This window comes from Stegostoma tigrinum, chromosome 41 (assembly GCF_030684315.1).
Source record: "Stegostoma tigrinum isolate sSteTig4 chromosome 41, sSteTig4.hap1, whole genome shotgun sequence".
NCBI classification, from domain to species: domain Eukaryota; kingdom Metazoa; phylum Chordata; class Chondrichthyes; order Orectolobiformes; family Stegostomatidae; genus Stegostoma; species Stegostoma tigrinum.
In genome coordinates, this window is record NC_081394.1 from 17370856 (window position 1) to 17386609 (window position 15754).

At 41.7% G+C, this 15754-nt stretch overlaps 1 protein-coding gene and 1 long non-coding RNA gene across 5 annotated transcripts in view; one reads left to right on the top strand and one right to left on the bottom strand.

Annotated features, from left to right (window-relative positions):
• Nucleotides 1-15754, top strand: part of LOC132206666 (uncharacterized) — a 64533-nt gene that overhangs the window by 19895 nt on the left and 28884 nt on the right. The gene's annotated exons all lie outside the window — the stretch shown is intronic.
• Nucleotides 1-15754, bottom strand: part of LOC125448495 (alpha-2-macroglobulin-like) — a 109814-nt gene that overhangs the window by 5040 nt on the left and 89020 nt on the right. For 2 of the 4 annotated variants that reach the window (XM_059641241.1, XM_059641245.1), the window contains 2 exons: nucleotides 3976-4044; nucleotides 2921-3026 (listed from right to left, as the gene is read on the bottom strand). In XM_059641241.1, the coding sequence (XP_059497224.1) occupies nucleotides 2921-3026; nucleotides 3976-4044 (175 nt within the window). Of the gene's footprint in view, nucleotides 1-2920; nucleotides 3027-3433; nucleotides 3937-3975; nucleotides 4045-15754 lie in introns of those variants that run through there. The other 2 variants (XM_059641243.1, XM_059641244.1) reach the window with 2 other exon arrangements.

Here is a 15754-nt window from a genome sequence, read left to right on the forward strand (position 1 = left end):
TACCTGAATCATGATAGGTCCAAAGTTCTTGCAAACTGCATAGCTAGGCAAGTAAACAATGAGGAACAGGAATTTAGCTTGATAGATGTAGCAAATCAAGAGGTACGGTCATGACAAGAGAGCAAAGTACTAATATGGAAATTAAAGGTCAAAGGATGGCAGGAAAGGGCAGATGAGATTAGACAAGGTTGTAGCCAAGATTGCCGAGACTGTGGGTTTGATTGCAAATGTTTCATCACCCTGCTAGGTAACATTTGCAGCGTGCCTCCAGTGAAGCGTTGTTGTTCTTTGCCACTTGTTATTTATATGCCTCAGTTTTTTTTGGTGTGTTTGGTACCACTCCTTATTCTGTTTCTCAGTCTTTTGTACACAGAGTCTTATTCAATGTGATTGTTGATGGAGTTCTGGTTAGAACACCAGGCCTCCAGGAATTCCCTGGCATGTCTCTTTTTGGTTTATTCGATTATGGATGTGTTGTCCCTGTCAAATTCATGTCCCTCTGTGCGTGTGTGGTGAGTCAAGTGAGAATTGGTCATGTCTCTAGGTTGCTAGTTGGTGTTCATGTATCCGTATTGTCAGTTTTCTTTCAGCTTGGCCTCTGTAGTGTTCTCACAGCTGATGATAAAGGGAAGGCAATCATTTACATCAATGTATATATGAGCTGGATAAATCATATTGGCAGCAATGACCTCAGTGAAAACTTCATGGAACGCTTTCAAGACTGTTCCTTAGAACTGCACATTGTGGAACTGACCAGAGATTTGGTAATGTGTAATCTAACAGGACTAATTCATGACCCCAGAGTGAAGGCATCTCAAGGTAGCAGTGAGCATCATAATGTTCAATGTCGCAAGTTTGACAGGTAGAAGACTGGGTCTAAGACTAGCACATTAAACTTAAATAAAGTCATCTATGTGACATGAATGCAGACCTAGCTGAAGTATAGAGAGATGCTGGGCAAGGCTAGATCAATACGGAAGCTTTGTCAGATACCTGGGGTATTTCAGAATAGTTGAAATCAGCTTTTTTCTGTTGTTAAGAAAGTTCTAAGGAGTCAATCCACTGTCCATCATGACTTTTTTCTGGATTAGATTCCCTACAGTGTGGAAACAGGCCTTTCGGCCCAACAAAGTCCACACCGCCCCTTGAAGCATCCCACCGAGACCCATCCCCCATTACCCATACACCCCTGAATATTATGGGCAATTTAGCATGGCCAATTCACCTAGCCTGCACATCTTTGGACTGTGGGAGGAAATGGGAGGAAACCCACGCAGACAAGGGGAGAATGTGCAAACTCCACACAGACAGTTTCCCGAGGCTCGAATTGAACCTGGGTCCCTGGTGCTGTGAGGCTGCAGTGCTAACCACTGAGCCACCATGCCACCCAAATAAACAAGTAAAAGAAATGCTGTTCCTGTTCTTCACATTTCCTACTCCTTGTAACCCTGCTCCTCCATCAGCATTAATTGTTCTCCCATCCACATCTATCACATGCAGTTCCTCCTATTTTCTCAATGCAGGGAAAGGGTGGCCCATCCTCAAGACTGAAGCCTCCACAACCCCACCCTCCTGCCTCACCTTCCCTCCCAGCCGCACCTACATGTAATTCCCCAGGAGTCCTGTGGCCCAGTACAGATCCCTACACTGTGGTAGAACCAAGCACCTGACTGACTGTGTCAAGCCCCTTGGATGAAAATTGGTCAAACCCCCAGATGATCACCCCTAACTGACCATAATCCCCCTTATCCTTATTAAGAACTGGTTTTCTTTGGCTTCCACCCATGGTCATTCGCTTAAAATGTGCAGTTTGTTGTTTGGTTGTTTATTCACTTAGGGCATGTGGGTGGGTATACCTGGCTTGGGGCAGGGTACAGAATAGGGGAAGAAATTCTATTCAACATCTCAAATACTGTGCATAGTTGAGGTATCCTTGTCTAAGAAATGATTTAAATGCCCTAGAGGTGGCTCAACGCGGGTTTACTGGATTGATATTTAAAATGTGCAAGTTGTGTTATGTGAACCTAGTAACTAGGGGCAGGAGTAGACCATTCAGCCCAATCATTTAATATTATCATGGCTGATCTCATCTCAGTATAAACATCACTTTCCTGCCCGCTTTCTTCAGCCTGTTACTAATTAATAATCTATCTCCTCCTTAATGTTGCTCAATGTCCTGTATTCACTGCATTCTTGGGTATTTCCACAGATCCCTGTGTCTTTGAGAGAAATAATTCTCTTTTATATCCAATTTAAATCTGCCACACCTTACTCTGATGTGATTCCTCATCTTAGATTCCCCACAAAGGGACACAACCTCTCTACATTGACTGTGTCATTTTATGTGCTTCCATTAGATCTCCTCCCATCCTTTTACATACCTGAGTCTGCTCAAACTCTATTTATAAGACAAATTCTTCATCTCTGAAACTGATCTAATGAATCTCTTCTAAACTACCTGCAATACAAATGCATGCCAACTGAAGTAAGGGATCAAACTATACACAGTAATCCCGAAGTAGTCTCACTAATGTCCTTTGATACAACACTTGCTTACTGCTTGAGGAAAGGCTGGAGAGATTGATTTTGTTTTCATGGAGTTTAGAAATGTCACGGCTGATTATATTGAAGTGTCTAAGAACCTGGATGGTCTTGAAAAGGTGACAGTGGAAAAGGTATTTCCATATGTTGGTGAGTCTAGGACTCAGGACCACTGCTTTAAAACTAGGGGTCACTTGTTCAGGATAAGAGTTGAGAATTTGTTTCCCTCAGAATGTTATGCAAGTTTGGAACTCCGCCTGAGAAGTTAGAGGCTGGTGTTGGATATTGTATATTTTTAGTGCTGCAGTAATAGATTCTCGTCAGGAGATTGGACGTGGAAACATAAGAGGATTGAGGACTGCTGTACAAATGGACTTACCACCGTGGTAATAATCGTAAACTTTCACAATGGCAGGCTGCAGATTCTCCACGTTGAACTGATGGATAGTGTCAATGGAAAATTGTAGCAGACGGTTCACTTCGATCTAGAGAGAGAAAGGGAGTCAGACCACTCACCAAATGCTGCAGACAGAAATCACAGCATTAGGATCTCAGACTTTCTGCCTGTCTCTCAGTTGCACTCATTCCTCTCATTACTGTTTCACTGTCCCTCTCCCTTGCTCTCTGTCTCTCAAAAAACTCCTTCTACCCTCCACCTCCCTATAGCTCCCTCTTATCCCTATCCTCTCTTTCTCTTTTACTGTCTGATTCTGCTTCTCCTCTCTTCCCCCACCTCCCTCTCACTCTATCTCGCTTTTTCTCATCCTGTCTAATTTTGCTTTGCGTTCCTTGACTCACTCTCACTTGCCCCCCCCTACAATCCTCTCCCTCTTTCTCCTCTGCTGTTTAATCCTGCTTCTCCCCCTTCCCCCCTCTCTTTCTCTCTCCCTAACTTTCTCCCTAAACCAGCACTTGGTTAATTTATTTGTTTCTGCAACTTGTCTCTCTGCTTCTCTCTGTCACTGATTTGCCCTGTCCATCCCTCCTACTCAGTCCCCCTTTCCTCTAGCTGTGCCTCTCACCTCTTCCACTCCTGCCCTCCTACCCCCTGTCCTTTTCATGCTCTCACTCAGGGGAGACAGTGGTCCAGTGGCATTATCACTGATTGTTAATCCAGAGTCCAGGTAATGGTCTAGGGACTTGAGTTTGAATTCTGGCACAGCAGATGGTGAAATTTGAATTCAATAAATATCTGGAATTGAGAGTCTAATGATGATCGTGAATCCGTTGCTGATTGTCAGGCAAAACCCATCTGGTTCACGATGTCCTTTTGGGAAGGAAACTGCCATCTTTACTTGGTCTGGCCTACATGTAACTCCAGATCCACAGTAATGTAGCTGACTCACAACTGGTCTCTGGGCAATAAATGCCAGCCTAGCCAGCGATGCCCTCATCCTGTGAATGAACAAAGAGAAAAAAACACTCAGTGCTCACCGGATCGAGGTACAGAAACAGGGACCCATCTTGCAATTCAGCTTTTCTGATTTTGAAACTGTCCATGCTCTGAAATAGAACATAGAACATAGAACATAGAACAGTACAGCACAGAACAGGCCCTTCAGCCCACAATGTTGTGCCGACCATTGATCCTCATGGATGCACCCTCAAATTTCTGTGACCATATGCATGTCCAGCAGTCTCTTAAATGACCCCAATGACCTTGCTTCCACAACTGCTGCTGGCAACGCATTCCATGCTCTCACAACTCTCTGCGTAAAGAACCTGCCTCTGACATCCCCTCTATACTTTCCACCAACCAGCTTAAAACTATGACCCCTCGTGCTAGCCATTTCTGCCCTGGGAAATAGTCTCTGGCTATCGACTCTATCTATGCCTCTCATTATCTTGTATACCTCAATTAGGTCCCCTCTCCTCCTCCTTTTCTCCAATGAAAAGAGACCGAGCTCAGTCAACCTCTCTTCATAAGATAAGCCCTCCAGTCCAGGCAGCATCCTGGTAAACCTCCTCTGAACCCTCTCCAAAGCATCCACATCTTTCCTATAATAGGGCGCCCAGAACTGGACGCAGTATTCCAAGTGCGGTCTAACCAAAGTTTTATAGAGCTGCAACAAGATCTCACGACTCTTAAACTCAATCCCCCTGTTAATGAAAGCCAAAACACCATATGCTTTCTTAACAACCCTGTCCACTTGGGTGGCCATTTTAAGGGATCTATGTATCTGCACACCAAGATCCCTCTGTTCCTCCACGCTGCCAAGAATCCTATCCTTAATCCTGTACTCAGCTTTCAAATTCGACCTTCCAAAATGCATCACCTCGCATTTATCCAGGTTGAACTCCATCTGCCACCTCTCAGCCCATCTCTGCATCCTGTCAATGTCCCGCTGCAGCCTACAACAGCCCTCTACACTGTCAACGACACCTCCGACCTTTGTGTCGTCTGCAAACTTGCTGACCCATCCTTCAATTCCCTCGTCCAAGTCATTAATAAAAATTACAAACAGTAGAGGCCCAAGGACAGAGCCCTGTGGAACCCCACTCACCAATGAATGACAATAATTGAGAAGAAATATTAATTGCAATGATGAATGTTAATGAGCCATCATAACACTAGCACCGACAGAACAGAACTGGTTTCTTAACACCCCAGATTATAAGACTTTTAGTTAAAAATAGGGTGTGTAAAAAATGTAGAATGTGTGGCAGGAATGAAAACAAACTTGCTGGAAAAGATCAGCAGGTCTGGCAGCATCTGTGGAGGAGAAAACAGAGTTAACGTTTCAGGTCCAGTGACCCTTCCTCAGAACTGAGGACCCTTCTGAGGAAAGGTCACTGCACCTGAAATGTTAACTCTATCTTCTCCTCCACAGATGCTGTCAGACCTGCTGAGTTTTTCCAGCAACTTTGTTTTTGTTCCTGATTTACAGCATCCGCAGTTCTTTTGGTTTTTATTAAGAATGTGTAGCAGTCTTGCTCAAAGATAATATCATTGTCTTTGAATGGTATGCAATTCCCAAATTAGAATCTAAATATTTGGACATGCAAAACAGGAGGCAAGTGTTGACCTTGTTGAGTAATTATTAAAGAACTCCAAATTGTGGAAATTAAGTAAAAGAGAGCATTTGTAGGCAGATTATGAAAATCTGGGGGACATGTGTGACAGTTGGTGATTTTGAATACCCTTCAGTAGACTGGGAAAAAAAAAGAATGTGGGGCATCAGAGGGGAAAAATTCCTGAACTGTGCAGAGGAAATATTCCTGGAAAAGTACATTTCCAGCCCTTCAGGGAGGAGGCTGTATTGAACCTGTTTTAAAGAAATGAGGTAGGCCAAGTGGAGAATATCAGAGTTGGGGAGCATTTGAGGACTAGTGGTCAAAATATAATATGGTATACAATATTAAGTTGGAAAAGGATAAAAATCAGCCAATGATTTAGATCTTTGACTTGTCTAGAAAAGTCTAAATGTCTAGATGTCTGAAAGTTGAACTGGAGCAGGTTGATTGAAATGCATTTTGGTGAATTAAACAGTGCGTGATAAATGGGTGACTGTCAAAAGAGAGATGAACAGGCTATAAGCTGGGCACATACCCATAAGAAACAAATATGGAGTATCTAATACTGGAGTAACATGACTTACAAAAGATAGTGATGAGAAAATATAGAAGTTTACAATGCATGCCAGAATAATAATAGCAATAGGAAGAGTGTTTCAAAAGCAGGAGAGAGGCTAAGGCTGGGATAAGGAAGGCTGTGAGGAAGCATGAAGCACAGATGGCAGGCTGCACTAAAACAAATAGTAAAATGTTCTTCAAACATATTAGCAGTGAAAGATTAGTGAGGGATTGAGTAGTGCCAATTAGAAACAACAGGGTGATCTGCTCACAGAAGCAAAGGAAATGGCAGAAAGTACTAAATGAATGCTTTTGTCTTTAACTTTAACAAAATAGAAAATGGTGACAATGGCCTAGTTGAAAATGTGAGTTTTAGCAAATGAGAAACATTAGATGAAGATGAGGTGCTCAAGAGGCTGGCAGCACTCCAGGTAGGAAGTCCCCTAGGCTTGAATGGGAAACGCCTTAGATTGATGAGAGAAGGATGCAAATTGCTGAGCCGTTGATAGAAATTTTCCAAACCTCTGTGAACAGAGAATTAGTCCTGGGGGACTGGAGGATTGAAATGTGACACCTCTGTTTGAAAAAAGGGCAACTGATATCCCAAGAAACTGCAGGACTGTCAGCTTTATGTCAATAGTCGACATACTGATGGGGAGACCACATATGAGATTAGGTAAAAATACACTGAGAGGAAAAATAAGTTGATACTAGATATTCAACATGGCTCTGTCAAGGGTAGGTCATGTCTAACACATTTAATTGGGTTATTTAAGGTCACACAGACTGTGGATAAGAGTTGTGATATGGATGTTGCATATTTGGACTTACAGAAAGTATGTGATACAGTGCCACATGGAAGGCTGGTTAGCAAATTAGGAAGGTTCAGGACTGATGGTTCCTTGGCATAATGGATTAGAAGTTAGCTAAAAGATAGGAAACAGAGTGTGCATAAGGATGCACATTTCTCAGCTTGCACACAAGTTGTAAGTGGTGTTTGTAGGTGTTGACAGCCTTGCTTTTTTCTGAGGGCAAAAGTAATAAATTTGCATATGATATTAATTGTTGGGAGAAAGTGAATTGTGAAGATGATGCTGGATGACTTCAGTGGGAGTTGGTCAAATGGGCAGATGCCTGGCAGATGAATTTCAATGCAGAGACATGTGAGGTAATCGATTTTAACAGAAGGAATATGACAATACAGGCTTAATGGTACAATTTTGAGGGGAGTACAGGATCACAGGAATCTTGAGGTTCTTGTGTATAATTTTCTGAAGCTGGCCAGACAAATTCAAACAGTTGTTAAGAAGATTATGGAAGATTTACTAGAATGATACTAGGTATGAGGAATTTTAGATACAAGGAAAAATGGCAGAAATTGGGCCTATTATCCTTGAAGTATTGAAGATTAAGAGGTGGTCTGATTGCAGTGTTCAAGTTATGAACAATTTTGACAGGGTAAAGAGTTCTATTTCCACAGTTGGTCTGTAAGTAAGTAGGGATCACAATTTCAAGATTGTCAGCGAGAGAGCTAAGAATGAGATGAGGAGAAACTTCTTCACTCAGAGAGTTATTAAAATTTGGAATGCCTTGCCTAGAGGAGTGGTAGAGGCAGATTCCACATGAGGTTTCAAAAGCAAGTTGGATAAAACACTTGAAAGAAATGAATTTAGAGGATTATGGAGATAGCACTGAAGAATGCTCGGAAGCTCTTTCAGGAGCCAATACAGCTACAATGGGTCAAATGCCCTCCATCTGTGCTGTAAAATTTGATCCTATAACGCACAAACAGTCAGCAAGTCAGGAGGCACCAGTGGGGAGTGAAATAGAGCTCACCTCCTACATCTCAGTGATGTTTCTGAAAGCCATATGGAACCAGGCTCAATTTTGAAAAATTTTGAAGTGTTGGGAAGGGGAAAACTGATCAATAAAATCAGATCATATGGGATTCCAGGAGAGCTTGTCAATTGGATTCAAAATTGACTTGAGGAGACAGAGGGTAGGGGTGAAAGGTTGTTTATCAGACTGGAGGCCTGTGATCAGCGGTGTCCTGCAGAAATCAGTGCTGGATCCACTTTGTCATTTATTGTCATTTTTATAAATGACTTTGATGAGAATTTAGGAGACATAATTAATAAGTTTGCGGATAACACCTAAATTGAATGTACAGTTGAGTGAAGGAAGTTATCTAAGATTATAAAGGGATCTTGATCAATTGAGTCAATGGGCTGATGAGTGGCAGATGGAGTTTAATTTGGGTAAATGAGAGGTATTGCAATTTGACAAAACAAACAATGGCAGGACTTACACATTTAAAAGTAGGGCACTGAGTAGTGTTATCAAACAAAGAGACCTAGAGGTGTTAATACATAGTTCTCTGAAAGTTGCGTCACAGGTAGACAGGGTGGCTAAGAAGGCATTTTGAACGCTTGCCTTCATTGCTCAGATCATTGAGTGTAGGAGTTGGGAGATCTTGTTGAGGATGTACAGGTCATTGTTTAGGCAACTTGTGGTGTACTATGTACATTTCTGATCACCCTGCTGTAGGAAGGATATTATTAAATTGGACAGGGTTCAGAGATTGAATGGAACGTTTAGGAGGCTGGAGGATTTGAGTTATATGGAGAGGCTGGATCGTCTGAGACTTCTTTTACTGGTGTGTAGGAGGTTGTGGGACAACCCTAATAGAGGTTTATAAGATCATGAGGGGCATGGATAACCTGGATAGCAAAGGTCCTTTCCTTAGAATGGGTGAGTTCAAACCTAGGGAGCATATTTTTAAGATGCAAAGAGAAAGATTTAAAAAGGACCCGAGGGGCAAAAGTTTCACACAGAGGATGGTTCATATGTGGAATGAACTATCAGAGGAAGTGGGAGATGCAGGTACAGTTCCAACATTTAGAAGACATTTAGACAGGTGCATGAATAGGAAAGGTTGAGAAGGATATGGGTCAATTGCAGCCAAGTGGGACTAGTTTATTTTGAGCAACATACTCAGCATGGACTGAAGGGTCTGTTTCCATGCTATATGACTCTGAGTCCTGATATTATGAAGGCAAGAGAAGTGGAATGATAAAAATCACTGAACTTCACAGGACAGAAGGAGGCCAATCGGCCCATCATGCCTGCACCACTTCTGTAATGTAGTGCCAATCATCTGCCTTTTCCCAAATCCTGACACAACCTTACTATCTGAATAACCCTCCACTGCCCTCACGAATGCAACATTTCTAGGAAATGTATTCCAGATCCTCACAAATCACTTTGCGAAAAAGTCTTTTTCTGACATCATACTTGCTTCGTTTGCACATCACAGTCAATCTTGTTTTCGTTCCTTTCACGAGTGAGAACAGCTTCTCTCTATCTGCCCTGTCTATCCTACTCATGATTTTGAATATCTGAGTCAGATTTCCTCTCAGGCTTCTCTCCAGGGAGAACAGTCATAACTTCTTCAATATATCCTCAAAACTGAAATTTTTCATTCCTGGAAACATTTTGTAAATTGCTTCTGCAATCTCTCCAATGCATCCACATCTCTCTTAGAAATTGAACACACAACTGTGAACATCACTCCAGGTGAGGTCTAACAAATATTTTGTTCAAGTTCAAATCATCTCCCTATCCTTAAACTTGCTGCCACAACCTGGAACAATTCATCATTATTCCTTGTGCCATGAAAGATCAAAGACAGAAAAGAGGTAGCCAGAGGAGGTGTGAATGTCAAACTCCAGAACAACAGCCACTGAAAAGAAATGAGAAAGAGCGATGAAGGGTCTAGGCCCGAAACATTGTTCTTTGATTCTTGGGAGCTCTTCTGACGGCTCAAAGCCTTTGAAATCTTGAAAAAAAATCTAGGAGAATCTTCTGCTAAACTGCATGTTAGTAGTCCTTGCTCCCGAGATGCTGCTTGGCCTGCTGTGTTCATCCAGCCTCACATTTTATTATCTAAGAGAAAGAGCGAGAGAGAGATAGAGAGAGAGAGACAGACAGAGAACAAAACAAAAACACTAAATCCACAAAAAAAAATAGAAATGGGGCACAAGATACAGATGTTAAATCCTTGATCTAATTGTAGAGTCTGGAAAGTTTAAAAAGTACTAAGTTGGGAGAGGACCAGCCACTCTAGGAGCTTGCACTGACTTCACTGGAACGATACAACACAGCAAGGTCAGGGAGACCAGATTGAGAGCAAAGCCAGGAATTATCCTGACAGACACCTGGAACTGTGGTATTATGCTAGCAGTCAGAGCCAAGTGTTGCACCATGAAGAACCCCCAGCTTGGTTACGCCAGAGATGAGGAGGTTGCACTTGTGAATGCTGAGGATGAGACCGAAAAAAGTTAGTACAAGTAAAATGCCACCAGACACAGAAGGAATGGCTAGGCAACTGGAGGGTGAGGAGAGAGCAGATGAATGGCCAGACACTGCACCTTCAGTGTTTGCTCAGGAAGGGGTGTGGTTCATTGAGGAGTGGTGCAGACAATCAAAGAGGGAACAGTGCCTTGGGAATTCTGAAGTGTTGCGGAGGGTAAAGCGTATTCAGCTGTGACATCACATTGAATGTGGAAATTAGTAGGTGCCGATTTGAATCAAAGCACATTGTCGAAATACAGTTGGGACATACTTTACTCATGGACAGTTAGGGCTACTCAGTCACACAGTTCATCCTGACCCCAGAAGCATCTACAGTTGGTTCTGCTATAATGAAATAGTCATGTTCCTGCGCAACATTGTGTTTTGAAAATCACGTGACTGAAATAACGGGGCCTACGCTAAAAGCAGGACAGGGTCAGACCATCAAAAAAATCACTCAAAATTGCTCAAAAATCACTCAAAAGCGCAACACAAAGGCTAGCACAGTTTGAATAAATGTTTAATTCATATCTATTAATGAATTAAAAGTAAATTTTAATGACTTACCTTGAAAAATTGCCAAGATGACTTGGTCGGAGAGGTGCTTTTGGGGTTGCTCTGTCGTTACTACAGTGGCTGAGGATTGTCATCATCATCACCACCATCTTCAGGCACACTTGTAGTTTCAGGGTTAGGACAAAAATTGTTAATCCAGAAGTGGATGGTTGTGGTTCATTGTCTTCTGACTGTTTCTTGGGGGGTTTTATTAAGAAAAGACATCCAGTTTTTGCTGCTTTGCTGTTTTTCTTCTTTCATGAAGAAACTATTCATAAGATCGTATTCCATGAACTGCTACCCTGCTGTGCTTTCAATTGTAATTGTTGTCCTCTAAGAGCTGCAACTGCTTCTCAATTTCCCACAGGGTCTTCTTCATCTCCACTTTCCACTGAACTGTCAGCAACAAGTTGTTGTAGATCAGCTGTTAGAGAGTTCTTCACAGTGGGATTCAAGCAGCTCTTCAACATCCTCACTCTCCACTTCTTCAAATCCAACTTGCTTTGTAAGATCAACACATTGTTCTTTGATTCTTGGGAGCTCTTCTGACGGCTCAAAGCCTTTGAAATCTTGAAAAAAAATCTAGGAGAATCTTCTGCTAAACTGCATGTTAGTAGTCCTTACTGACATCACCCCAGGCTCCGTAATAATGTCAATTGCATTCTTGATGTTAAAGCTCTTCCAAAATTGCAGAAGACTGTCCTTATCTTCCTCTGGGCTGCATCATCCAAATTGAAATTTAACATAAGTTGTAGCCTTCTTCATTAATTATTATTTTTTTCTGTGAGAGGAAATGCCATTACTTTCTCCTTGTCTAAATTGGCAGCTTCGCCACGTAACTTTACATGATGCAAAGCATAAAGATTTTTAAAATCAGCAAGCCAGCCACCGCTAGCGATAAAGGCAGGCACATCTGCTGGATTTTCAGCTTTTCTTGTTAGACCTTCATAAATTGATAAGGTTTTTTCTTTTATGGAGAGAAAGATGATCCAAGATCGCATTTTCGTTTGATTTTCTATCCACACACATAGGAGCTGCTCCATCTCCTCAAGCTACTTTGTCAGAGACCTCATAGGTTTGCTAGCACTCAGACATATTCCAGCAAAACAGCTTGCTTTAATCTTTTCTGCATTGTCTTTCATGGTGCGCAAGGTAGACTCCTACATTCCTGTTATGCAAACTATAACACTTGTTCCCTCATTCCGCTAAAAACGCTTTATAACATCTAGCTTTCCTTTTAGTAAAATGTGAGGCTGGATGAACACAGCAGGCCAAGCAGCATCTCAGGAGCTTTTGTGCTCCTGAGATGCTGCTTGGCCTGCTGTGTTCATCCAGCCTCACATTTTATGATCTTGGAATTCTCCAGCATCTGCAGTTCCCATTATCTCTAGCTTTCCTTTTATATATTTTTTAACGATAGCCTTTCTTTTACGTTCACCACTTGCAAGTTTATCACCAGGATGCTTCTGGCCTACATGCTTATCACTTTGTCCCTGTAATTTGTGTGTAATACAGCAGACGTTGCAAAAAAAAACCCAAAAATCATGGGGTACTGTACCTCTCACAGAAAGCACTTCATGAATAAGGTTTGCAAAATGATCACATGATGCCAATGCAGAGACACTCTAGCTGCTAACATTGCACATATTGAGAGCACAGCCCCTGAAATGATCATGTGTTGTTGACATGTATTCTTCCATGCGCCAATGGATTGCATTATAGGCAACACAAGTTTGTGTTTTAGAAATAGCATTCCCCTATTTGTCAGTTGCATTATAGCCAGTTTGTGTTGCTGGAACACGTGTTATAGCAGAACCGACTGTATCTTCCTTTATCTACTTATTTCTAAGTCAACCTGTTCAGACATATCATGATACACTGATGGGACAGGTAGGACTTCAACCCAAACACTCTGCTGTCCCCTCTTTATGTTTACACAGTCGTTGAATTCAACAAATAATCCCAGTCAGCAGCTCAGTCTCACTTCACTGACAGATTCCTTGCTTTTCTTTAAATGAAAATTTTCAATGCAAACAATCCTTGAACGTGGGCTGATTTGACTGTTCATCTGGAAGACTGGCATGGGAAGCATCACAAAAAACGCACTAGCTTTCTATCCTCCGGGTAATCCAATGCTGGAAGCATGTGTTTGCATTTTGGAAGGTTTCAAAAGTAGCTCTCTTTAAAAAATTTCACCCTTTAAAAGATGTAGCCTTTACATGGATTGACGTAAATTCCCAGGAGTTTGACACTAACAGCTACGAAAATTGCCAGGATCAATTTTCTTACACCTCGGTCACTAAGTTTAAAAAGTGAAGGCCCCTAAAGTCTAGTTTTAGCCTTATATGTCCCACTTGGAGAAACATTTTCTCCACTTATCTATCTGTGTGATAAGGCTGGCTATAACCTCTCTGGTACCTCAATGTATACATCAATCCTATCCAGATCACCAACTCCTTCTGTTGGGCTTCTTCTATCAACCTGTCTGTTTGTAGCCATTAAAACCTCTCAAACATAAGCATCTCTCACCATATCCAAGTGGTGTGTGTTCCACACATCTTGAATAGATTTTCTGGCGTAATATTGTGATACTTTCCTAAGGCCCTGTTCATTTTCAGGTTCACTTTCAGACCTTATATTGTATTTACTGGCCTCTACTCCTTTGCCTTATTTTACCAATCTATACATCTTACTTTCTTGACTGTCACCTTGCAAATTTAGCTAAACTTTGCATTGAACATTGGCTCTCCCTACAGTGGGAGTTGTCTTCCATTCGCTGGACCTTTCTGATACATTTGTTCCATTGTTGCCAACATTCAGCTGTTGCTCTCTGGAGCAAATAACTTGGCCCCCATTTACTAAGTCTGTAAACTTTGTCCATACTCAGACAGTCGTTCATCTGTCAGAACCTGGGTAATGATGCCTGTCCACCATTGGTGTCTGTGAACTGCTAGGTTAACTCTCTCGATGACTTGGTCATATTCTGTAAGTGTGTAATTGGCACTAATTAGCTTTGAGAAACACACCTATAACCATTGGATTTCCAGTCTGTATAATTGCTAATTTTTTGATCACGAAAGATAACCTTACCTGAGCCTTTCCAACATGATTGCCCTTTTCCTTTGTCACATACCTGATCCCTGAATGAATCCTGCTGATGGTCATCCAGTATGTTGAATTTTCTCAGACTTCAGTCTGAACGAATAACCTTCTCCAGGGATGCAGATCATTGACATTCTCGTTGTAGCCAGGCCATGATCACCTGTTACCGAAGGAATTTATGGATTTCTCCCCCACCCACCAAAACATGACCATGATGGGGTTCATACTTTCACACATGTACATCATTGACAAAATGTCTCCATTGTCAGTTAGGATTTTAGACAGTGGCCCCAATTCAGTCCCTTTCTATTGTCCTGTACCACAATCTATCTTTTCTTTTTACTACACTTAATTGCCAACTGGATGAATCCAATTATCATGTCCACAAAATACAGTGATTTTTTTTGACCCGTATCCCATACTTTGACAGTCCTGCTTTTCCTACTTTTCATTCCTTCAATTCATTTCAACAACATTGTTCTGATTGACTCACAGCACAGAAGGAGGCCATTTGGCCAATCCTGTCTATGCTAGCCAATAAATATCTCTCAGCATTTGCCAGCTCTTCATCCATAGCCCTGGATCAAAGCAAGTGAATATCTGAACACTGTTTCAATGTTTACAAGAATGTCTGACATATGCACTCTTTCAGGCAGTGTGTTCCAGGCTCCCACCACCCACTCAATGAAAAAACAATCTATCTTTTCTTTTTACTACACTTAATTGGATGAATCCAATTATCATGTCCACAAAATACAGTGATTTTTTTGACCTCAACTGTCTTCTTAAACATTTTACTTTTTCATATAAATCTGTGCCGCTGGTTACAGACCGTGTAGTAATGGGATATATGCCTCCTTATTGAGTCATTGCAAGAGAGAGAGTGTTTTAGAGTCAAGCAACACAGAAAAGACCCTTTGGCCCATCAAGCCTTATCACTGATTTACACCAACTACACTAAGCCTACTTTACAGTAGAAACTACTCACTCTATTTAAGCCGATCATAATCTTATACACCTCTATCAGGTTACTTCTCAGCCTTTACTGCTCCAAGGGGAATAATCCCAGCCTGTCCAATGTTTCCTCAAAGCTAAAGCCCTACAGTCCAGGCAGCTTCCTGGTGAGTGTCCTCCACACACTCTCTCTCGTGCAATTATATCTTTCCTATAATGTGGATTCCAGTACTGCACACCATACTCTAGCTGTGGCCTAACCTTCATTTTATACAGTTCCAACATTCCTCTTCATGTATTCTGTGGCTTGGCTGATAAAAGCAAGATTCCCATATGAATACGTAACTATGCACAGTAAGTTCCCTCTGTTCTTCAGCACCTTCCAGGCTGCCGCCATACATAGTGAAAACAAGCTTTGTTAGGTTTCCCAATGGACAGGAGATGGTCTAGTGGTAGTATAACTGGACCAGTAATCCAGGCCCCACAGCTAATGTTCTAAAGCTGAAATTAGAACTCAATAAAAAGACAGCCTATGGATGAACAGTTAACCATTTCTGATTTGTTTTTACAGAAACCCATTTCATTCACTCGTGACCCTTAAAGAATGAAATCTGCTGTCTTTATCCAGTCTGGTTTATATCTGGGAGGTTTGGATCAAGCACCCTCTTGAAAATTA